Here is a 24524-nt window from a genome sequence, read left to right as displayed (position 1 = left end):
TTAACCACAACTAATTATTTATTATTATTATTTTTGTCTAAATAATCACAATTTCTACTACTGATTTCTAATTATATTTATGAGGAGAAAAAATGCTTGTAATAATATAGACATTTTGATTTTATGTGTAATGATGGGACTCTTCTCATGTAATATTTCATTTTTTTATTGTTATACAAGATAAATTAATTTATAAGACTCATATTTATTAAAATCAATGTTAAAAATCCGATCAATAAAATCCAACCTAAAAGGTTTGGATTGGGTTATTCATTTATTTAAGTTGATTGGGTTCAAATAAATGAAAAGTTTGGATTGTTTCATCGGTTTACCAAAAATATCCTAATCCAACTCAAACTTATTATTAATATTAAAAAGTATGTTTTTCTTTACTTCCAACACGATATATATACATATATCTATTTTTATTTTACTTAGTTTCATAGTTTTTTAAATAATTCTACCAATTATTTAAATTATTTTTTTAACACTCTAGAAATAAAATTTTAACAATTAGAACTGATTTGTTAATCTTATTTATTACGTTAAAAAAACTTATTTGCTAATTTTATTTATTATGTAAAAATAATTAAATAAACTATTTTACTTATTAACATGTTACTTCTTTTTAAAATTAAATTTTAAATAATAAATAACTTGAACCAATCCTACCCAAATACTTTATAGTTCGTTTGGGTTTAATATTTAATAAGGGTTATTTTGGTTGAATAAATTTACAATCCGAAAGATTGGGTGAATAAAGATTGGGTCTAAAAATGCTTCGATCCAACTCATCCCAAACCACCCTAATATTTATAATGTAATTTGATATTTTTATCTTTAATTCATATTTCACTTTAGAAATTTGAAATGGATTTGAAACTAATTTTGATTTTGACTCTTTCATCACTTTATCTTCTTGTAATTTAACATGTGTAAGGGAATATCCATCTAAAAAAATTGAGAATTTACAAAAACAACTAACTAAAGAAATAATGAAAAGAAGAATTTTTTTCTTCTTTAAATGCTATGTAGTATAGATTTTGTCTAGACATGTCTTTGTTACTAGAATCTTGTCATTTCTAATCTTTTTTCTAATTTTATAAATTCAATAAAAGAAAGCAACATCAAATGTTAAAGACTTTATCCTATTTTAAAGTATCTTTTTTTTTAATTCAAGAACACGTGAGTTGAAGACGTCTAAACCATTCAACTGGTTTACGTATGAAAAATCATCTAAAAAGAGTTACAGAATTTAACAAAAATATTAATTTATTTCTTAAAATGCTAAATAACCCCCTTTGATAAATTGTTTATTTTTTTATTTATGAAAAAATCGATAAATACAAATTTCACTTATAATCCTTTTGTCCTGATAAATGAAATAGAGTACAATATCTATTTTTATGGGTATCTCTTTTAAGTCCAAACCCATTTTGTGGGGGGAAAAAACAATTTTAAAAAATCAATCGGTTATCAAGAGACATTGCACTTTTTAATAAAAGAAAAAAAAATTATAATTTCAACTTTTATGTAATTTATAAAATTGATAAAGGAAAAACAGATATATACACCTAAGTTTGAGGGAGGACAAATTCAGTGAGGGAAGTTTGTATTTAGAATTATATCAAGGTATGTAATTCATCCATAGACTATTCAGATAACTTGTCGTCCATCTTTTGCAAAAGGTTCCCCACAATAGAAAGACAAAAATATGTTTGCTACAAACCAATAATAGTTCACTTTAAAAAGTAAAAGCTCCTTATAATTACCAACATACAGCCAAACTCCACTCCAGAAAGTTGTGAAGCAGCTTTTAAATTAAAAATGTTCTGCTTTCAACTTCAATATGGAGAGATTTCTACACATACCCGATCCAAAATGTAATCTAAATACAATCCATACAAAATTGAATTTTGGTTATAAGGAGATGAAGTTTAGAATGGAGTTAGAAGAGGTACACTACACTACAATAAATGCATCCTCTCCACATAAGATTCGTGCAACCATCTACTTAGAGGCTCCCCACACCCCACAAAACATCCAGAGTTACCATTTTCAGTGAAGAAAGGGAAGCTAAAAATGCTCAGCAGGTCCTGAACTGCCTGCCTCACTAGAGAAGAACCAGTGACCTTACTTCGCCGACCCCATCCAGTCACAATATCAATTCGGTTGGGACCGACACCCGATAGAAGCATTTGTTGGCGAAACCAAGCAAGAGTCCTAGACAAAGCTGTCACGGCGGTGCCATCAGACATGACGTGCAAGTTAATGAGCCAATAACAGGAGCTTTTCTCCTTTACAGCATCTGGATAGACATTCTTTTGCATAGCAGCTTCCCAAACACAGCCTGCCTCCTCCTTGAGTCCTGATTTATGAAGAAAATCTACAACTGCATCCACTAGCCCCCTCTTGCTCTCTCTGTCTTCACTGTGCATGAGGTCCAAAAATTTGCTCATGTGATCCCGCACATTTTGACCATTAGGTCCGGCCGATGGCAACGACACCAGGAATGTGTGTGCAGGGTGACCGGTGACTTGCATGAGTTCACAACAAAACCCCATATCATTCGTTTGAGCATCAGTGCAACAACTGAGAAGCAAGGTATAAGTTTGTAGAGAAGGTTTTAAACCAAAAGTCAGCATAGATTGTAACAGCTGATAGGCATCTGATAGTTGATGTACCCTAAGAAAGGCACTAAGCAAGGAATTGCAAGTAGGCACATTTGGCTTTAAACCTGCTTCAAGCATAGCATGATACCACTCCCATGCCTTTTGAACATTACCAGATTTTCCCCACAAGTCCACTAACAGACCATAAACAGGTTCATCAGGCACCCAGTTCTTATTTTGCATCTCAATAAAAATACCTTCTGCCTCCTCAAGGAAACCACAATGACCTAAAACTTCCATAACTATGCAGTAAGTCACTTTATCTGGCTCAAAGCCTGATTGTTGCATATCACGGTACAGCTTCAATGCAATCTCGTAATTCCTTGCTTTTGCTTGAAGAGCAATCATGATATTGTAGGTTACCAAATTTGGAACACAGCCTTGATCAACCATCCTACAGAATAGCCTATGAGCAGCATTTAAATGGCCAGCTTTCCCCAAGCAGTTGATCATAACACTGTAAGTAAATGTGTCAGGAGTGAGGCCAGCCTCTTGCATCTTCTCATACATGCCCATGGCAACATCAAGAAAGCCAGATTTTGCATGAATGTCAATGAGTGTGCAGTAGGTGACTCTATCAGGCTCACATCCTGCTTCATGCATTTGTTTGAATACATTAACAGCTTCTTGCAAATAGTTTGCACGACCATAACTATGAATTATGCGATTATATGTTACAACATTGGGCTGGCACCCATCCTTGATCATCTGATCGAGCAATCTATTTATAGCAGCAAACTGTTTGGCACGACCAAGGAGGCCAATCATAGTAGTATAAGTGTGCCCATCATGTCTAAACCTAGCTAGGCGCTTTAACCAATAAAAGAACCCAAGAGCAACAGAGTGGTCATCTACCCGCTTCAAAATTTGGTTTGCCTGGTAAGCATCTATTGAACAATTCAATTTCCCAATTGCCTCTTCTGCAGCAGGGCCCCATTTAAGTTGTTGCAATATGCAAGAAACACTTTCCACGACATGTGGGCCATTCAAAAACGATGGAGTGGTTGGTGCAATTCCTGTTGAGCTTTTTAAATTATCTGGAAGCTTTTTCAAATTCATAGAAGAATTTGTGAACTCTGAACCTGTGGTCTGTGCATGGGAATGAAAATGTGAAGTAAAGCTGTTTGAATGAACCCTTGTTCTCTGTGGTGGTGTCCTTTTATCACACTTGTCTGAGGAGATATTGTGAAATACCACTGACTTTTGTGGTCTGACCTCGGGAACTTGCTTTGAGCCTTTAACATAATTGGATTGCACGGCCTTGCAATTTGGACCATGATGGTTACTACTATTTTGGGGCTTAGAATCTACAGGGATTTCAACAGATGGTCTGGAATGAACACTAGAAATGTTCTCTCTTCTCAGCTGTTTGATTTTTGAGGGTTTGACAGAAGTAATGGACCGAGCAGGATCAACCATGCAATTTTTAGATGAGCTAAATGTTCCACCATAATCAGATAAGGGGACTTTAAAATTCACAAAATCAGTGAATAAGTTTACAGCCACAATACCTGCTTTAACAACCTGATCTGCAATGTATGGTGAAGTGCACTCACCATCCAGAACAGTGTTAAGGCCACTGGCGTATCTTACACATTCTGCTCCCCTCTGGTGACTGGGGCCAGTCTTTGTAACTTGTCGTATGGAAACTGGGAGATCGACATTGTCGGTTTTGTGAGATGCAATTACTTTGGCTGCTTCTTCTGCAACTAAAGGTCCTACTCTAGGTGAACTATTGGCTACCAAGGTGGATGGCTTTTGTGAGGGCAGGATTTCATTTCTAGCATTTTGTCTCTGGGAGACACAAGTTTCATCTTCAGGGCACGTGCATGAAGTCCCATCTGCATTGCATCGTGATCCACTAAGAAAAAATGATCTGGCATTGTTTGAAAGACTGCCAATATGCTTCGCTCGCAACATAATCTGCAATAACAACACACTACTCCATAAAAGGGTTGCAAGCCAGTTGCTACCATAAAACAATGCAACTTCCAATTTGCGATTTATTGGAAGTATAGGAATCAAATTAAACTTTTGAAAGTACATGGAACAATGGTATTTTAACATTTGTTTTTATCAATAATGTAACCATTTAATTAGACAATAGCAACTTAAAAGATAGCTCGATTAGTTATAGTATATGCTCTAAACCAAGAGGTTAGAAGTTAAATTGTACTTTTCAATATATCTTTGAAAAAAAAAAAAACAAGAAACAAAAAAAGGAAAACCCCTTAAAAGTTCTCATTCAAAATAACCGACGTAATTTATGTTAACACATTGATCAATCTATGATACAATACGACGTTTAAAAACATAGCTCAGATCTCACTCTGATATGCTGTTTAAAAGTAAAAACATCAATGAAGTATGACAACAAATTTCTTTACACTCAGCAAAATCCTTCCAGGATTTTATAGAATCTATAAACAATCATCTTACGTGTCCTATTTCTCTCTTGCACCTTTAACTAAGATATTCAACTCTTCTTGGCAAAGCCAGTCAGTAAAATCTCCTGGTTCAAAAGAAGAGTGCAGCAGCAACAAGAAATTCCAAGAAAGCCACGATGGCCATGACAAGAACCCTTGCCATTGCAGGAGCCATGCTCTCCGGCCGCTTCTCTGTCGTAAATGTAACCGATAACTTAAACAGAAAAAATGTAAGACCTCAAAGGACTGGCTATGGCTATGGTGATGAAAATAGTACCGATATGCTCTAAACCAAATATCTCTGAAGCAATTGTGGGCATCAATAACCATTGTGAGCCGTAGCATATGCCAACAATAATTGAACCCACATACAGATTTCCAGAACCCAAGAGACTGGCCAAGTTGGCTCATGTTGTTTATTGTGGCTAATCCAGAACCCATTCCACACACCATGGCAAGAAACAATAGCCAGAAGTTTATAGTGTGAATAGCTTCCAAGACATTCATGGGTCAAGGGGTTCTAGAGTTGGAAACAGCCACTATCTGCCTTTCATCACTGGCAACTCATGATATTCAACAGAATCCTCTGCATTTATTGACTCGGGTTTGTTTAACAATAAGACTTTTTTTAGTGAAGAATGATGGAGATGGCCCTCTAAAGTCCTCCCTCTAAGCATTAATGGCGATTCCAAGAGGAGCAGCAAGGAGAATCAAGAGTATGGAGAATGTAAAGAAACAAGTCCATGATGGAAGTGTTGTTCGAGATAATAACAACCATTAGGCAAAAAGCAACTATCACAGCAAGTGCAGACAATGAGTTCAAATGCTTCATCTCATTACTAGACTCTGTTTGTCAATTCTAACAAACCACATGAACATGATGGAAAGAAGTGTGGGCAAAACTGTCAGCATGAGGAGAAAGTTGCTTGGTTCTCCATTGCAAGTCGTATTATAAACTTGGATTAGCAGTTCTCCACTGAGACCAAGAGATCCCTATCCACCCAGAAAGGAGACACACTACTTCCATAAAAGGGTTGCAAAATTAACCAGTTGCTACCATAAAACAATGCATCTTCCAATTTGCAAACCACATACTATTCCTATTCATATCACTCCACCAGGTTTTCCCTAACATGTTAACACCAAGTTCCATTTAGTTAAAGATGATCGAGAATGGTGACAGAGCAACACAGAACAATTATCATTCTCGGCCACCAAAGGTCTTGCACAAACACAATCACAAAACTAAAAATTATACATAAATACACATGAAATCCCAATAAACCCATCGAAAATCGTTGAGAAACCACTATTCGACAGTCAAAATTCAACTTCATTGAAAACAAATATGAACACAGAGCGGTCAAAAATCATTCTCAGAATTGAAACATGAACCAAACTCTTCCGACCACAGATCACGAAGCAGAAACAAACCCATATAACCAAATACAAAGCATTAACAAACCCATATAATCAATTCCAAAAACGCGACCAAGCACAACAGAGATAAGTACTGACCGGCTATGAATGAACCAAAGAGTAGAAAGCAATTAAGCTCATTTGCAGAACAGAAGAAGAGAATGTTAAGAGAAAGAGAGAGAAACCTGAAGCTTGAAATGGGTAACTGAAGATTAGAGCTGAAGAGCGAAGTGAAAGGGAGGCGGCTGAACCTTCATCTATCTCTGCTTTTTTCACCTCTGCCCTGCGTCAAACTCTTTTCCTACTAAGTTGGACGGAAAATAGGGGGCGCGTTAGGCCCGTGAGGTAAGCCCTGATGTGGTACGCGTTTGATCATACAATTTGATCATGTGGACACGTGTCAGTGGGCTCACGGTTCTCTTGTGACGGATTCGGTCACTCAATTAAAACCCTGTTTTGCCTGGTTCTGATTTAAATAAAAGGGAAGGGGATTTTTCGTCCGGCAAGGGTTCTATTTGGTATCTGCTTTCCCATCTAATTACTGTGAGGTCAGACCGGACTAGTCAACATTTCATAAACGTGTGCTCCAAGTCAGTATGAATTAAATGGGATCAAAATATCATTATCCTAGAAATAATATAGATATTATAAATACTATTGATATTATAATTTGTTAGATAAGTACCCAAGCTTGGTGTCAAAAGTCAAGGTCCTCCTTTCATTACCACATGTATTAGCCATATGTCATACGACAATCTATATTTGATGTCCAAATATGTCATATCTAATTTGCCAAAATCTCTATAAATAAGTAATCATTTATGGATTTTAAAAGACACACATGAATTGGACAAAATCCATCAATTTTGGAGAAAGTAGAGAATTTTCAGAAATTCTCACATTTTATATTTTGTTATTTATTTATTTTATATTTTGTTATTTTATTTATTTTAATATTTATTTATTTTATTATGTATTATGTATTATATTATATTTTTCCCATATTTGTGTTCTAGTTGTGCGTCGTTATACTTCTCAAATTCACAACACGTTACCAATACAAGCCCTATTGTCTTTCCCGCTAAAGGTAGGTCGGGTTTTTTTCCTTTTTATTATGATTAATAAATTTAATGTTATTTTGCATATTTAATATTTATTGAGTTTCTAATATAAATACAATATTTTGTGATAGTGTTGTCATGACAACCTTATGAAATTAGAATTCACAGCCCTTGACATCAATGACAATAATAATTTGTCATGGGTGCTCGATGCCCAAATCTACTTGGATGCTATGAACCTTGTGGAAAAAATTAAAGAAGGAAATACGACAGTCAAAACAAAGCAAAAGCTATGATTTTCTTCATCATCATCTTCACGAATGATTAAAAATGGAGTATCTTACAATAAAAGATCCTCGTATTTTGTAGAAAAAATTGAAAGAGAGGTATGACCATTAAAAAAAAAAGTTATTCTTTCTAACGCTCATTATGAGTTGATGCATTTGAGACTACAAGATTTTAAATCAGTAAGTGATTACAATCCCACATTATTTAAAATTGGTTCGAAATTGTTGTTATGCAGAGAGAAAATTATTGACGCATATATGTTAGATAAGACATTTTTTACATTTTATGTCTCGAATATGCTATTGCAGCAGCAATATCGAGAGAAAGGTTTTAAACAATATTCTGAACTAATTTCATGTCTTCTCGTGACTTAACAAAATAACGAGTTATTAATGAAAAATCATGAATCTCGACCAACTGGGACGATACAATTCCTTGAAATGAATGTTGTGAATTTTAATAATAATTGTGGTCGAGGTTGTGGTCGTGGTTAAAGTCGTGACCATGGCAGTGAATAAATTATTATTATTTTCGTGATTGTCATTCTAATTATTCAAATTTCAAAAGAACCACAAAAAATGATAATCACAAATGAAAAGCTCTATAAGATAAGAGCTCAAAAAGTATTGAAAAATGTTTCCGATGCGAAATGACTAGGCATTGGTTACGTACCTATCGTACATCAAAACACTTAGTTTATCTTTATCAAACATCCCTGAAGGAAAAAGAGAAAAATGTGGAAGCAAATTTTGCATATCAGGATAATGACATATTTAACCCATCCCATATGACATATTTGGATGTGGCGGATTTATTTGAATCTTCTAAAGAGAAGATCTGCACAGTTGATGGAACATCAAATGTTTCTTTTGACTTTGAAAATATCTAGACCTAATGTTGTTTTTTTTATCCACATCTTTATGTTTTATTCTCTTAGTAAATGTTAACTTTTGTATATTCTAAGTGTTGTTTTTCTTATTTTGATTATTTTCTTTTGATGAATAAACATGAATCATTTTCTTTTGATTATTAACTACCAATGCTCCTCTAATGAACAACCTGGTTATGGTCCAACCAATAAACAGAAACCCTTATCGGGCTAATGAGACAGTATGACCCTTTGTTCAAGTCCCGGAGACACCACTTAAAGGAACATTCATCTACTTACCCTCAAAGAGGGAATGAGTGAATTACATCTTGTATAATTATGTTCCCAGCTCCACACTCAATCTCGTCCCCAAAATGGTAGGCTTATTAGGTCAACAATTTGGCCACTTTCACCCATACAAATCGAAGGACAATCCCTCATGAATAGGAGTTAATAATATACTCAGGATTGAAACTAAGTCGCGTAGATCATCCTATTGAAACAAGAACCAAACTAGTCAACGGTATTACATCTAGTGGTTACTATTTCAAGGTTCAGTCTTATGCAAACTCTTTGCATAGGATACCATACCCCCATTCGCGTGTCACCTACATGAACGCGTTGAATCATTACGTTTATATCAAATACAAAATGGGTTGTATCCATAGTGTTACCAGGATAAGATACCCAACCTTATCCTACACTATAGACTCTTTAGGCTAAATCTTGAACATTGATCCCCGTATGTCCCCATATACAGTTCAAGACTCATAAGGTAGCCTTAGATGTTAGTTTATTGGGTTTAAGGTTATTAAGACAAATTAGACAACAATACCACATGTGTTGGCTTGGCCATATGTCATACAATAACCTATGTTTGGTGTCTAAATCTGCCACATCATACTCGTCAAAATCTCTATAAATAAGTGGCCATTTGTGGATTCCAAAAGACATACATGCATTGGGCAGAATCCATGAATTTTGGAGAAAGTGGAGAATCTTGAGAAATTCTCGTATTTTATATATTGTTATTGTTGGGATTGGTGTCCTAAATCTCTTTGTAATCATGTAGTTTGTAGACTTTGTATAAACATATTATTGTTAATAAAATAAGTGTTATTTTATAAGCATATACTCAATCCAATAAACTAAGATCCGAGGCTATTTTATGTAATTTAAACAAGTATGTAGAGACATACAAGTGGATCTTGTTTAAATAATAACCTGAACGGTTTGTAGTAGATGGATAAGGCTGGGTACCTTATCCTGGTGACACTACGGATACGACCCGCTTTGTAGATGTTACAAGTGTTGTAAAGTGCTATAAATGATCTAATCCTGATCATTCACGTCGAGATATGTGAGCGGGGATCAGTGGTACTTAAAGAGTTAGATATAACTACAGGGGCAAAACGTTAATTTTGGCCTAGCAATACTTACGAGCAATTTTTGAAGGGTCATCGCACTATTGATTGGTTATATCCAATGAACACAGAAATTTATCTATAGTATAAAGAGTGCAACTGTCGGTCTTTAGTGGATTGACCAACAGTTAACCGATGTTAGGTAATTTAATTAAAGAGTTTGATTAATTGTCTGAATATTATTAGAGCTTCAATCTACAAATCCATAAGGTCCCCTCTGTAACTCAAAATGGATTTAATTGAGAATTAATTTGAAGTGTTCAAATTAATTGAGGGAATTAATTATATATAATACATTAATTAAATTAATGTATTTGATACATTATATTTTAAGGTAATATGAGAGGAATTTGAATATGATCCAAATACTAATTATATGAATGAGATTCATGTAATTAAATTTAATATAAAATATGATTTATATCGAGAGGAATTAAATATTTGGATATAATCCAAATATCAGTTATATGGATGAGATTCATATAAGTGAATTTAATATAAATGTGATTTATATTAAATGTCATGTATTGTTGAGAGAAAATAAAATCTATAGGTTATGTTATATTTGATGCGATATAACTACAGACTATATGTTATATTTGATATAACATAATATATATAATAAAGTAGTTATTATATATATATATATAATTTAATTAAAATCAATAAAAGGGAAGGAGTTACAACTCTTTCTTCCCATTCTCTTAGTAATTTTACTTGGGTTGTGAAATATTCAAGTGGTTGGAGATTTTTCTTCTTCCTCCTCAATTCTCTCATTGAGAAGAGTCCTCCGAAAAAGTTTACGAATAAAAGTTATTCTCTTCCCTCTCCTCCTCTCCATCTCCTTCCCTCTTCCAAAGATTCAAGCAAAGCCCACAACTATTGCTTGAATCCTTTATCCCAAGAGAATACAGAGGGTTCTCAAGTGGTGGTGTCCCTCTTGAAGAAGGAGACATGCGTGGAGAAAGTGTTTCGTTCGTGGCTTATACGAGGGAGTTTTTGAAGAAAAGTTTTTTCAAAGGTAAGAGTTTATGAAACTCTAAGTATTTTTTTTTAAAAGCATGTTTTGATTTGTATAAATACATATTTTGTACTTGTTTTACTAGATAACCTATATTCAATAAAAAAATGAAATTTGGGTCGATCTTTGCTTCCGCTCAAAGGATCTTTTTCGAAAATTTCCTTCAGTTATTTATTTATTTTCATATATATTATATTTATTTTAATATTTATTTATTTTATTATATGTTATTATTATATTATATTTTCTTCATATCCGTGGTCTCGTTGTGTGTAGTTGTGCTCCTTAAATTCACAACAATGATATCATTTTAGCTGCACTTTTGGGTTTTTTTTGTGTTTTTGTTTTTAATGTTGTTTTGTTTTACTTTAATCTTTTGATTTCAAACGTTTAAGTTAACATAGTCTGTGCATTTTAAATAAATATTAAAATTAGTTTCTCTTATTAGTTTATTGCATAGTAGAAAATTTTGATCGAAATCTCAAAATTTCGAAATTTCTTAGGCTCCAAATTTTGATAGGGATAATTTTTATTTTCTCGCCATTTCTCAAAATTTCAAAATTCTCAATATCAAAATTTCGAGATTTTTTTTTTTTAATTTTTTTTAGCAATTAGCTATGTTAGAAGTTTTTTCTCTGTTATCGTATAAAAATATTTTCAATAAATCTCGTATTTAATTTTAACTTGATTAAAACCATTTTTTCATTGAATTTGTAAATTATTTTAACTCGAAGTTGTATTGATATGAGTATTGTTTCTTTTACCATCCAAGACTTTCATTTTCAATAAATAAAAATTAAAAAAAAATAACATACGTACTATAAATGTAATATATATTATAGATGCAATATATATTATAAATGTGATATCCATAACCTATAGGTTAGCAAATATCATAGACCTCCTATTGAATTTCATGTTGTAACATATATTCTCCAATTAAGTTTTACTAATTTGTTACTATGAAGGTTGCACGTGTTATGTAAAACTTTAAAATATAACTGAATTATAAAGTTAATACATCTTTCATTTATAAATAAGCGAGTTTGAAAAAAAAAAATAGAAGCTTAAATGAACCAACATAAGATTAAAAAATAAATCTAAATTTAATTATAAAAAAACCATAAAATCAAGATTTTAAAATCAAATATAAATTTAGCGTGCAATTGATTTAGTCCCTATACTTGAAATAAAATTAAAGGAAAAATCTTTTAAATGAATTAATGTGATGGTTGATAAAAAAAATAAAAATAGACGTGAAAATTAAATAATAAATCTAAAAATGATTAAAAAGTAATAATAATAAAAAATTTAAATCAAAGATAAATTAAAGACAATTAAAAATGATTTAATTTTTATGATGAAAATAAAATTACTCTATTAATGTTGAAAATATTATTTAGCTCAATAAATGAAAGAAGTCATTGAAAAGTCATTAAAGTTATTTAGTTCAAAACACAAAAATGTGAGAATAATGGTGAACCAAATTAAAAATATATATACTTGAGTGCTATAAATACAATTCTATAAAAAAAAATAGAGAATAGGTCAACAAAATTAAAACTAAAACTTAAAAAAAAAAAAAAAAAAAGGGAAAAAAAATGGAAAAAAACGGGTTATAACGAAACGAACGAAACCAAACCAACAAATATATATATAATATATATATATATTATATAATAAATATATATATATATTATATATATATAATAGTTATATATTATATAATATATATATTAGCGAGAACAGGTTAACAAAATTAACGTGCCAAAGGAAAAAAAATGCATAAAGAAAAAAAGAATGAAGAAAAGTTGCCGATGAAAATTAAATGTTTAACTTGGTTATTTATAGAGTAAATTTAGATTGAAATCTTAATTTGCTTTTTCAAAATTAATTTACATTTGTCATTTTGAAATAAATAAATAATTTAATTAATCTTTTTTTAAATATTAATGAATCTCTATTACTATAATTACCTAATGAGATATGTTTAAAAGAAAAAGAAAAAAAAAATGATTTGAGAGATAAATTTTAGATCTTAAATTAAATATAAGAGATAACCAAATTTTAAATGAATTTAGTTTACGTGTAATTTTTGTTTTTTAATGATAAATCTTGGATCATAAATAAAATACTAGAATAAAATATTAGTGATCAGTTTAATTTACGTCAATTACAAACTATTTTTTAATGATTTTAATGTAAAATTAAATTATATAATCCTATAACCATAGTTTAAACTTTCGGTCGAAATCTCAAAATTTCAATCTTTTCGAGGTTTCGGCCACTTTGAAAATTCGGTACGGAGGAAATTTCGATTTTTCCCCATTCTCAAAATTTTGATGAAAATTTTGATTTTTTTAGCAATTAGGATTATTGGAAGTTTCTTAAGGTTTATAAACTTGTCTTGATTATCCGAATTATATGGTTCCATACATCGATTTATAATTTCACTAGTTTTATTTCTTACCATCCAAAGCCTTCATTCCCAAAAAACCAAAATTTTTAAAAAAATAATAACATATATTTATTTTTAACTTCATTCATAAATTTTTCCACTGATTTTCAATTTTATTCAAACATTTTTCTATTGAATTTTCACATCATTTCAGCATACTTAGAAAAAAAAATTGATATTAATTTTTAATTATTTAATTGCAAATTTGCAATGTTGGCAATGCGTCTGATTAACACATGAGAATTATTGAATTGCAAATTTGTAGTTGCATTTAGTTTGAAATTAGTGGAGAAACAATCTCTTGGCTTCAAGTTGTTTTATTATTGATGACATTTAATAATTAAAATCTTTGGTGTCAAAGTGTGGATGCATGTAATGCGTTTTAACCTATCCAATTTGCGTTGGATAAGTAATGTTAAACTTGAGTTTTATTTGAAATATATACACTAATTTTGGTATCCCAATGGCTAAAGGAGTTTTAGCCGACTACGTTATTACGTTAGTCATGATATTTTATTTAGTTGGCCACAAACAATTTTTTAATTGGTGGCTATTCTCTTTAGGCTGGTTGATCGTCTTGGATAATCGGCCTTTGAACTTGTTGATCTTCTGGGATAATCGGCCTTTAGGCTTATTGATCTTCTGGGATGATCGGCCTTTAGGCTTGTTGATCTTCTGGGATGGCCTTTAGGGTTGTTGATCTTCTAGGATGATCGACCTTCAGGTTTGTTGATCTTCTTAGAGGATTAGTGTTCGCATGAGGCTTCCGGAGAAATTTGTTTCGTGGAGTTGAACTTAAGTTTGTGTTGATGTTGATGTTAATTCGATGCGAACGCTTGATTCTCTGATTCTCTCTCGGTTGAATGCGTACACTCGCATTGATGTATAGAAGCGGGGCGTGCAGCTTCAGGAGTCAAAGAGTCTTCTGATTCTAGAGAATTCTCTCTAAGCTCTCTGGAATAGAGAATTGCTGACCTTTGCAAATGAGGAAAGCTTCTCTATTTACAGAGCTCCTGATGGGCTTCATAGGCTTGGGCCTAGCCTTGATTGGTCAATGAGCTTGACCTTTAGACCTAATTTAATTGGACTTGGGTCTGACCTTTTGTCACACCCCCTCCCAGATTACCCTCTTAATCTGGAAAAAGATGTGACGGTAGTAATTACTAGCTCTATTGCCAGTACTTACCACCTTAGCCCTCTAACTTGAATACCAACCTGTTAAACATTATTAATGTACACATACAGCACGTCGCCATAAGTTTCTACACAAGTTTATATAATCATATGCAAACAGTCGTGACATGTAAAATATTTACAATTGGGCCAAAACTTCACTAACAAAGCTCTAATCCCCCTCAAAACATGTGTACATAAACAGACCATCAACCTAAATTCTTTTTAACAAGTCGGGCCTTTCAGTGGCAAGCAGCAGAAAGATCAACCTTGAGAAATCTGACCACTACCTGGAAAAGGAAAACATAGAAAATCTGTGAGCTAATAGCCCAGTGAATGACTATAAAATCATATTACACCATGCATTACATCATTATAAATATGTAAATATATCGATAAGCATCTCAAACACCTTCCTCTAAACATAAACATTCTTACACATTTTACATCATTAAACATCATTATTCCTTAGTTGAGAACGAGCATACATCGCTCTAGCTCCCAACCTCTATCATCGACCCAGAGACCCATACTTAGGCCTCCCTTTGCATTACTAGTGAAGTACCTACGTGCACGTGGAGTTTTCTAAGTACCGTCAACACCTTAGGTACTATTACCCAGATACCTTCTCTGTGTCATTCAGTACCGGGTTATTTTCTATCATCAAATTAGGCTTAATTGAATATCATTTACACAAAGACTCATTCTATCATAGCCTTCCTCCAAAACGCATGCTTCATCATAGGAACTTAGCTTTTGTAGTGAATTCACAACATACCTTGGCATGCGTTAAAACATGTACAAGCTGGAGAAGGTACGTTATGCTATTCATTAAACATTTGTTGCTTGAGAAAGTATAAATCATCATCAACATCAATGTAACTTACATGGTCTTTTATACATAAACATTGAAAGCATTAAGTTCATTTTAGTCACTCACAACTCGTCGGGGCTCTTAACGGTTTATATGCCTCTCCTAGCTCCTCTTTGCCTGAAAGGACATAATTCCCGGTTAGATTCCCAAGAGTTCTCATCAAAATGCTTCAGATAGTTTACTTATTAATGAAACTTTCATCAACAAAATCAGCATTACTAGCAAGATGATCATCATGAGCGAGATTTACCACTTCTAGCGAGATTTGCCACTTTCCAGCAAGATTAACACTTTCCAGCGAGATTCAGCGCAAAACTAGTGAGATTTTCATCCTTAGCGAGAACCACCTCTTCCTTATCTCACTCTCGCTCACTATGGTGAGCTGCTTGCTTAATCTTCCCAAGCAGCTGTCTGTTTATGCACCGATTTCCTATTACAACTTCAAAAATCCATAACTCTTTTTAAGAAACTTTCTTCTTTAAACTTGTTTAGAATTGAGTTAATTTCTTACCTTAAAATATCATCCCCAACTTCCTTATAATTTGGCTTGGAGATTCCAATCTTCACTCCGGGCCTTGATTAATCCGAGAATCTGCCCCTTCTGCAAATTCTTCACCTTTTGTTCTTCTCCCTGTGAGATCTTTCTCCGACAAAACAACATCAAAATTTAGATTCTCCCAGATTTCAAATGGCACCGATCTTACTTAATTTGCTCAAGTTATTTGCCACAACCGAGCTTATGAAATTCCTCTTCCTTTTATACTTCCTGCCAATTAGTGAGTTTCTTCAATTAATTTGTTTTTCCTTCCCTTCCTTCGTAACCCCTGTAAGTAACCATGGATTTCCACTTGTCAAATAATTAATATAATATCCTCAACTAAACATACTGATATAGGAAACGTAAAATTCGGGATTTATACCTTTGGGCCTAATTAATTGGACTTGAGCCTGTTTTTTAGGCCCAATTAACTGGACTTAAGTCTATTTTGGCATTTTAGGCCCACATTAAGCCCATATTTGGGCGTAACTGGGTCAATGCCCAAATTATAACGTCAAATTGGTCGAAATTAATTTTACTCAATCGAACGAAAATACAGAATTTTTCCTCAATTTCAATTTGAGACACATGTCAACTCTTAATTAGTCACAAATTTGACAATTTAGGAATTTCGTCATTAATTTAGCAAATGACATGACAATTTGTGATAGGTAAAAAAAATTTCTCCTTCAACAAATGCCCCTTTCGAGATTTACGCACGCTTACGGGTGGGTGAATCTAAAAAAAGATGAAGTTGGGATCGAAATTCAAATATATTTTTTCTTGAATTTGACCTTAGTTGATGTGTCAGTCAAACTATAATAACTCGAATTTAGAATAAAATTTGGAATATGACCAAATTTTAATTTGAGATTTTATCTCAACTTGATTTGGAAATAGGGATAAGAACCTGAATTTGATATAAAATTTAGAAGACGTCCAAATTTGAGATTTTATCCTCTATTTAATTTGACTTGGGTATAAAAGTCTAAATTTGAATGATTTAAATTTGAGATAAAATTTGGAATATGTCCAAATTTTAGTTTGAGAGAAATTTTAGATCTTACCTGCAATTTGATTTGGATTAGGGAAAAGAATCTAAATTTGGATGATTGAAGATAAAACTTGGATTATATCCAAGTTTTAATTTGAAATTTCTCATAAATCCAGAAGGAAAATTTGAATTGTGCCAAATTTGAATTTAACGTAAAATTGGAATTCTAATATGACTTGGAAGGACTTGAATTCGTAACGAAAGTGTGAAATTAAGCCTTCATCTAATTTTGAACTCAATTCATGTGAAATTTGTGAATTCCAGTTTGAATGGAATTTAAGTTCGAATTTGAATAGAATTTTAATTTGGCCCAAAGTTTAATAAGACAACTTTTAAAATTCCATTGCAATTTCTACCTTGGATAAAATTTGTTTAAACTTAAATTTGAAATAAAATTCAAATTTTGATTTTAGTGCAAATTTGACTTGGTATAAGATGTCATTTGGAAAAAAATTCACCTTTATTTGAATTCAATCAAGATCTTCACAATTAGACCGGTATCGTCAAATCCTACCAAATTTGAGGATATTGTGGTATTCCTAATTTTTTTTGGATTTCTATATATACCAGGCAAAATGAGGGTATTCGTCAAACTTTTTGAGTCACCTTGCAATTGTAGCCTCATGTTTGGTTTCATGGCTATTGGATTTTGGATCCTTGTCGGCTAGACAATTGGTCTTTGAGAAGATAGCAACGTGAGTCTTCACAAAAACAAAGAGATCGGCGTGGGTTACGTGGCTGGTCATAATACCAGTATGGAAGACTGATCAACGAGTGGTAGCACGAGCTGGGGATGGGATCTGGGCGACGGCCGTCAGGCAAGACGAACGACATGGACTTCAGGCTGTAACAAAGAAGAATATGAGACATGGAAGAGAGCGTGGGCGTGAGAGAGAGTTTGTGTGTGGGGTTGGGACTCTGGTGGTCGGAAGATGATGAAGGAAAAGAGGAGAGAAAGTGGATAAATTTGGAGGCGCAGTTGTGAAGAAGAAAAGTTTTTTTTTTAAAAAAAAAAATTGTTCCACAATTTTCTTTTTTCTTTCTTTCTATTTCTTTTTTTTTTCCATTGTTTTTTTTCTTTTTTAACTTTTTTTTCCTTCCTCTTTTATGTATTTTTATTCTTTTATTTTTTTCGATTTATTCTTTTTCTTTTTTTTAAATTTTTTTTTCTTCTTTTCCTTGTTTTTTATGCTTTTTTTTCTTTTTCTTTTTCTTCTTTTTCCTTACTTTTTTTTTTGTTTCTTTTCATCTTTGATTATTTATTTATTTATTTATTAACTTGACCTTTTTTTACAGGAGTTAGAACTATCGAGGTGGGTTCTTTTTTTTTCTTTTATATATATATATATATATGAGCAGGGGCATTCGACATGTGACTATCAGCTCCACCAGCACGATCTGACTCCTGCTAGACACAGCGCCTATACGGGCGACTATGTAGCCTGCAAGGGTGGTTGTCAGCTCTGCCAACAACTATCTGACTCTTACTAGACACGACCCTTATGTGAGTGACTGTGTAGCCTGCAAGGGTGATCCGTCGACAATGATCTGATTCCTGCTAGACACAGTCGCTATGTGAGCGACTGTGTATTCTACAGGGGTGGTCGTTAGCTCTGCCAACAACGATCTGACTCCTGCTAGATACAACCCCTATGTGGCAGACTGTGTAGCCTGCAGGGGCGATCGTCAGTTCCGCCAACAACGATCCGACTCCTACTAGACACAACCCTTATGTGGTAGCCTGCAGGGGTGATTCGTCCACAACGATTTGACTTCTGCTAGACACAGCCCCTATGTGGGCGATTGTGTAACCTGCAGGGGTGGTCGTCAGCTCCATTAACAACGATCTGACTTCTGCTAGATACAACCTCTATGTGAGCGATTGTGTAGCCTGCAGGGGTGGTCGTCAGCTCCGCTAATAATGATCTGACTTCTACTAGACACAACCCATATGTGGCCGACTATGTAGCCTGCAGGGGTGGTCGCTAGCTTCTCCAACAACGATCTGACTTCTGCTAGACATAACCCCTATGTGGGCGACTAGTAGCTTGCAGGGGTGGTCGTTAGCTCTGCCAACAACGATCTGACTTCAGCTAGATACGACCCTATGTGGGTGATTGTGTAGCCTATAGGGGTGGTCGTCAGCTCTGCCAACAATGATCTGACTTCTGTTAGAGACGACCCTATGTGGGTGACTGTGTAGCCTGTAGGGGTGGTCGTCAGCTCTGCAACAACGATCTGACTCTTGCTAGACATAGCCCCTATGTGGGTGACAGTTGCACGATCATTGTGAAGATGAAGCAAAGCCGCGACTGACTTATGAAGATGAAGCGAGTCGCGCCAGACTTTGAAGACGAAGCAAGCCGCGTCAGACTTAGGAGACGAAGCGAGCCGCGCCAGACTTTGGAGACGAAGCGAGCCATGCCAAAATTTGAAAGACGAAGCAAGCCAGCCAAAATTTGGAGACGAAACGAGCCACATCAGAATTTAGAGACGAAGGGAGCCACACCAGAATTTGGAGATGAAGCGAGCCACGCCAGAATTTGGAGACGAAGCGAGCCACGGTAGAATCTAAAGGCAAAGCGAGCCACGCTAGACTCCGGAGATGAAGCGAGCCACGCCAGACTCTGGAGACGAAGCGAGCCACGCCAGAAATCTAGAGATGAAGTGAGCCAGGCTAGAATCTGGAAACAAAGCAAGCCACGCCAGACTTTGGAAATGAAGCGAACCACACCAGACTTTGGAGCGGAATCATGCACACCGACCTTGAACTTGAAGATGGAAGTGGAGTCATGCACATCAATCTTAAACTTGAAGATGGAAGTAAAGCCATGCACACCGACCTTGAACCTGAAGATGGAGTGGAGTCATGCACATCGACCTTGAACTTGAAGATGGAGCGGATCCATGCACACCAACCTTAAACTTAAAGATAGAAGTGGAGCCATGCACACCAATCTTAAACTTCAAGATGGAAGCAGAGCGATGCATACTGATCTTGAACTTGAAGATGGAAGTGGGGCCATACACGCCGATCTTGAACTTGAAAATGGAGCAGCATCGATGAAGCCTCTGAACTTGAAGATGGAGAAGCATCAACGAGACCTTCGCGTTTGAATTTGATAAAGCATCAGCAAATCCTCCGCATTTGAGTTTGACGAAGCATCGACGAATCCTCTACACTTGAGCTTGAAGAAACGGTGAATCCTCTGCATTTGGGTTGGAAATATCGATGAATCCCCCGTATTTGAGCTTGAAGAATCGGTGAATCCTTTATATTTGGGTTTGGAATATCGATGAATCCTCTACATTTGAGCTTGACGAAGCATCGACGAATCCTCTACACTTGAGTTTGACGAAGCATCAATGAATCTTCGCTTTGAGCTCGACTTCACGACTTTGAGCATGAAGATGGCATTGCAAAGCCTCCAGACTTGAGCATGAAGATGAAGCATCGATGAAACCTCTAAACTTGAAGATGGAAGAGCATCCAAGTTTGATTTCAAAGAGGAAGCGAATTGCATTCCAAGTGTGTGCCTTTTATTTGCTGTGCTAGCTCCTTACGAGGGATGAACTTCTTCAATCCGTTATATTGCCCCCAATAGGGATGAACATCTTCAATCTGGAATGCCATTCTTTTACGGGGATGATCAACATCAATCTTGTAGTATCATACTTAGGTGGTTGTGGTACCATTTTTGATGGACTAAACTTAAATTTCTTTAAGTTACCTTCGTACCCTTAAAGAAAGGGATCAAATCATGACGTAGTTCAAGTTTTTTTTTTTAGCTAGACAAACTTGAAGTTTCTTTCAAGCTGCCTACGTACCTTTCATAATGATAGGGATCAAGTCATAACGTAGTTCAAAAAGAATGTTTTTTTTTATGCGTGACTGAACTTAAATTTCTCTAAGTTGCCTACGTACCATTTATAATGACAGGGATCAAATCGTAATGTAGTTCGTACAAAGATTTTTTTTGGAGGGGAGTGGGGGTGTTCACATTTTAAGCTCATGCGGGCCAGAAGCATCATGCAGTTTAGGCTCTTGTGATGAGGAGCTTCTTCATTTAAACTTTAGAAGCTCTTATTTCATCATGATTTTGATCATCTTCTTCATTTGTAGGATTCGTTAATATGATGAGTTTTGGCTTCACTATCAAGGAACCTTCTGTATTTATATCAACAGACAATTTCCTCTTCATGTGTGAAGGGACACGACACTAAACCTTCTCATCGTTGTTTTCTTCACCAAATGGTCTTTCCTTCAAAGTTTTCATCTTCCTTTTATGTTGATCATATGTCATCTTGAGACGATCAAAAGCAGATGTTGAAGGTTGATATTTCTTTGATGTGAAGATACATAGCCTCTTGAAAACTGAAGTTCGAGTTCCAATAGACGTTGGACATTGACTTTGTTCTTCTATCGTGGCCATACTCAATCTTTGGAAGATTAAAGATCGGGTAGTTGAAGGCTTGATACGATTTAAGACATAAACTATTTGCTCTATTTCTTCTGAGTCGTTGACTTCTTCGACAGTTATATGATTGTTGTCGACTTCCACTATGCCGACAGTGTGATATGCAATAACTTTTGATACTTTTTCTGGATGATTATTGAGAAAGCTTCTTGGGAGAAATTCTGCCAAAGTTTCGGCAGTCAGAATTGAGGGAAGTCCTTATCTTCTTTCTTAGTAGGCTTAGGCTTCCATGTCATCGTTTTGCCTTTCTTTTTATGAGTCTTATTCCTTCTTCTATAGCTTCGATAGGAATGCGACACTTTTTGGGTGGAGTTTGGTTGTCTTCTTTTTCGACGAATCACAACTATCCACCCTTCGTTGTCATCTTCAACGAGCTCATCTTTCTTTTTGGAATTTGTTGTTTGAATCTCTTGTTGGAACCAAACAACTATAGTCTCGAAGGCTCCAAACTAGATCAGACTTTGTCTTTGAGCATGGGACATAGACAGTGTTGGAACACTTGAAGTTGCCGCTACTGTAACGTGATTTGTCTGAGCTACTTCATCCAAATCTAGCCCAATCTTCTTTTAACGAGCCAACTTCAGAATTCGTTCCTTCAACACGAAGCACTTTTCAACTGGGTGACTAATGACCCGATGATACTTGCAGTAGTTAGGATAATCTATTTTTCCTGTTTTTTCCGGCCGCTTGTATTCCAACAGTTGAATAAGTTGCTTCTCTAGCAGTTGCTCCAACATATCTGCCACATCAGAGTCAGGGAATGGATAAACCTTCTCATGTCTTTCTTTAAGAGTTGGACGACGCTTTTCACCTTCATTGTGCATTCTTTCAAGTTTTGTTTATTTTCCTTTGAAGGAAAATTTCAGCAGGGTCGCATGAACGACCATAGATTCTTTTGTGGCACTATCCACGATATTTTCAGTGCCATTGGCTTCATTCTTGTATTTTCTCCTTTCATAGACTAAGAAATCTTTAGTTCCCCTGTTGGCGATGCTCAGCTCCATATCATGAGCGCGTATTGTCAACTCCTTAAATGTACGAGATTTTATCCTTTGTAGGATGTAGAGAAGCTTCTAGTACATGCCTTGAGTGCACATCTCTACTGCAGATAATTCAGTGAGTCTATCTTTGCAATCTAGACTCAAAGCTCTCTATCGATTGATATAATTGATGACTTTCTCTCTCTTCCACTGTTTGGTGTTCGTCAGCTCCATTATGCTAACAGTGGGCCTTGTACTGTAGAAGCGGTTCAGGAACTCCCTTTCTAGCTGTTCTCAACTGTCAATAACTTCTGGCTCTAAATCAGTATACCAATCGAAAGCATTTTCTTTCAAGGTACGGATGAACTGCTTGACTAGCTGGTCTCCTCTGGTTCCTGCATTTTCGTAGGTTTCAATGAAGTGTGCAACATGTTGTTTTGGATTTTCCTTTCCATCGAACTGCTGGAACTTTGGAGGTTGATACCCAGCTGGCATTCTCGGGTTGTCGATTCTCTTAGTGTACGACTTGCAGTACATAAAGGAGGACTGTGATGGTCCTCCGTACTGAGCCCTTATGGAGTTTGTAATCATATCCTGTAGCTATTGAATTGACAGAGTGGCGACAGTGGTAGATTATTGCGGCTGGTCTTCCTGCAAGACAGTCTTTCCTTTTTCATTGGCTTTTGTAGCTGGAGATTGACTCGACTTAGCAGTTTCTCGAGCCTGTATTTAATCTCTTAAAACGGTGATTTCATCATCTCTCTCTTCTATAACCTTCATTAGGAGATTTAACTTTATCTCCATCTCTGTCACGGTCGACTCAGTTGTTATGTCAATCATCATGACAAACACTACATCAAAATGTGTTTCTTTCTCTGATAGATCAGTAGTAGAAGCATAGTTATCGAACAAGGAATTTTCTCTGATGACGATCCCGCCTTTAGGAGATTCCATCAGCTGGTCCCAGATTTCCTTCATGATGACAGAGCTTATGTAAGTGTTGCTTGCGACGGTAGCTTTGGATGCAGCTTTCTTTGGTGCCATTTGTAGATTTGTTGACTCGGATGACGAGAGATATGAGAGGTAGAAATATCCCACCAGGTGTGCCAATTTGTTCGCACAAGATCTCAAGATAAATTTATTTTGTGGAACTTGTACTTTGTATTTGTATTAATTTTGTAGAAAGTGAGTACAATCTCTAATACATAATATTTTGATGCTTTCAAAATAAACTATAATCCTTAAGCTAGTTGATCTTCTTGAACGATCAGCCTTTGGGCTTGTTGATCTTCTTGGGTGATCGACCTTTGGGCTTGTTGATCTTCTTGGATGATCTGCCTTTGGGTTTGATGATCTTCTTGGATGATCGTCCTTGGGCTTGTTGATCTTCTTGGATGATCGGCCTTTAGGCCTGGTGATCTTCTTGGATGATCAGCTTTTGGGCTTGATGATCGGCCTTTAGGCTTGTTGATTGTCTTGAATGATCGACCTTTAGGTTGTTGATCTTCTTGGATGATCAAATTTTGGGCTTGATGATCTTATGGGATGACCGACCTTTAGGTTTGTTGATCTTTTTGGATGATTGATATTTGGACTTGTTGATCTTCTTGGATGATCGGCCTTCGGGGTTGTTGATCTTCTTGGAGGATTAGTGTTTGCACGAGACTTCCAGAGAAACTTGTTTCGTGGAGTTGAACTTAAGTTGGTGTTGATGTTGATGTTAATTTGATGCATTGTAGTTTGATCTCTAGTCATGGTCCTCTGATTCTCTCGGATGAATGCATACGCTT

General features: G+C 35.0%; 1 protein-coding gene and 1 pseudogene across 1 annotated transcript; both read right to left on the bottom strand.

Moving 5' to 3' along the window:
• Nucleotides 1–1671: 1671 nt before the first annotated feature.
• LOC120071022 (pentatricopeptide repeat-containing protein At1g18900-like) lies at nt 1672–6950 on the bottom strand. The gene is made up of 2 exons (XM_039023008.1): nt 6703–6950; nt 1672–4595 (listed from the first exon to the last, which is right to left on the bottom strand). The coding sequence occupies exon 2, from the start codon at nt 4590–4592 to the stop codon at nt 1968–1970; it is 2625 nt and encodes an 874-aa protein (XP_038878936.1). The 5' UTR covers nt 4593–4595; nt 6703–6950; the 3' UTR covers nt 1672–1967.
• LOC120071949 lies at nt 4603–23778 on the bottom strand (annotated as a pseudogene).
• Between the last annotated feature and the right edge of the window lie 746 nt (nt 23779–24524).

Source organism: Benincasa hispida, chromosome 2 (genome assembly GCF_009727055.1).
Source record: "Benincasa hispida cultivar B227 chromosome 2, ASM972705v1, whole genome shotgun sequence".
In the NCBI taxonomy this organism is placed as follows: Eukaryota; Viridiplantae; Streptophyta; class Magnoliopsida; order Cucurbitales; family Cucurbitaceae; genus Benincasa; species Benincasa hispida.
This window is presented reverse-complemented; position numbering and strand designations above follow the sequence as displayed.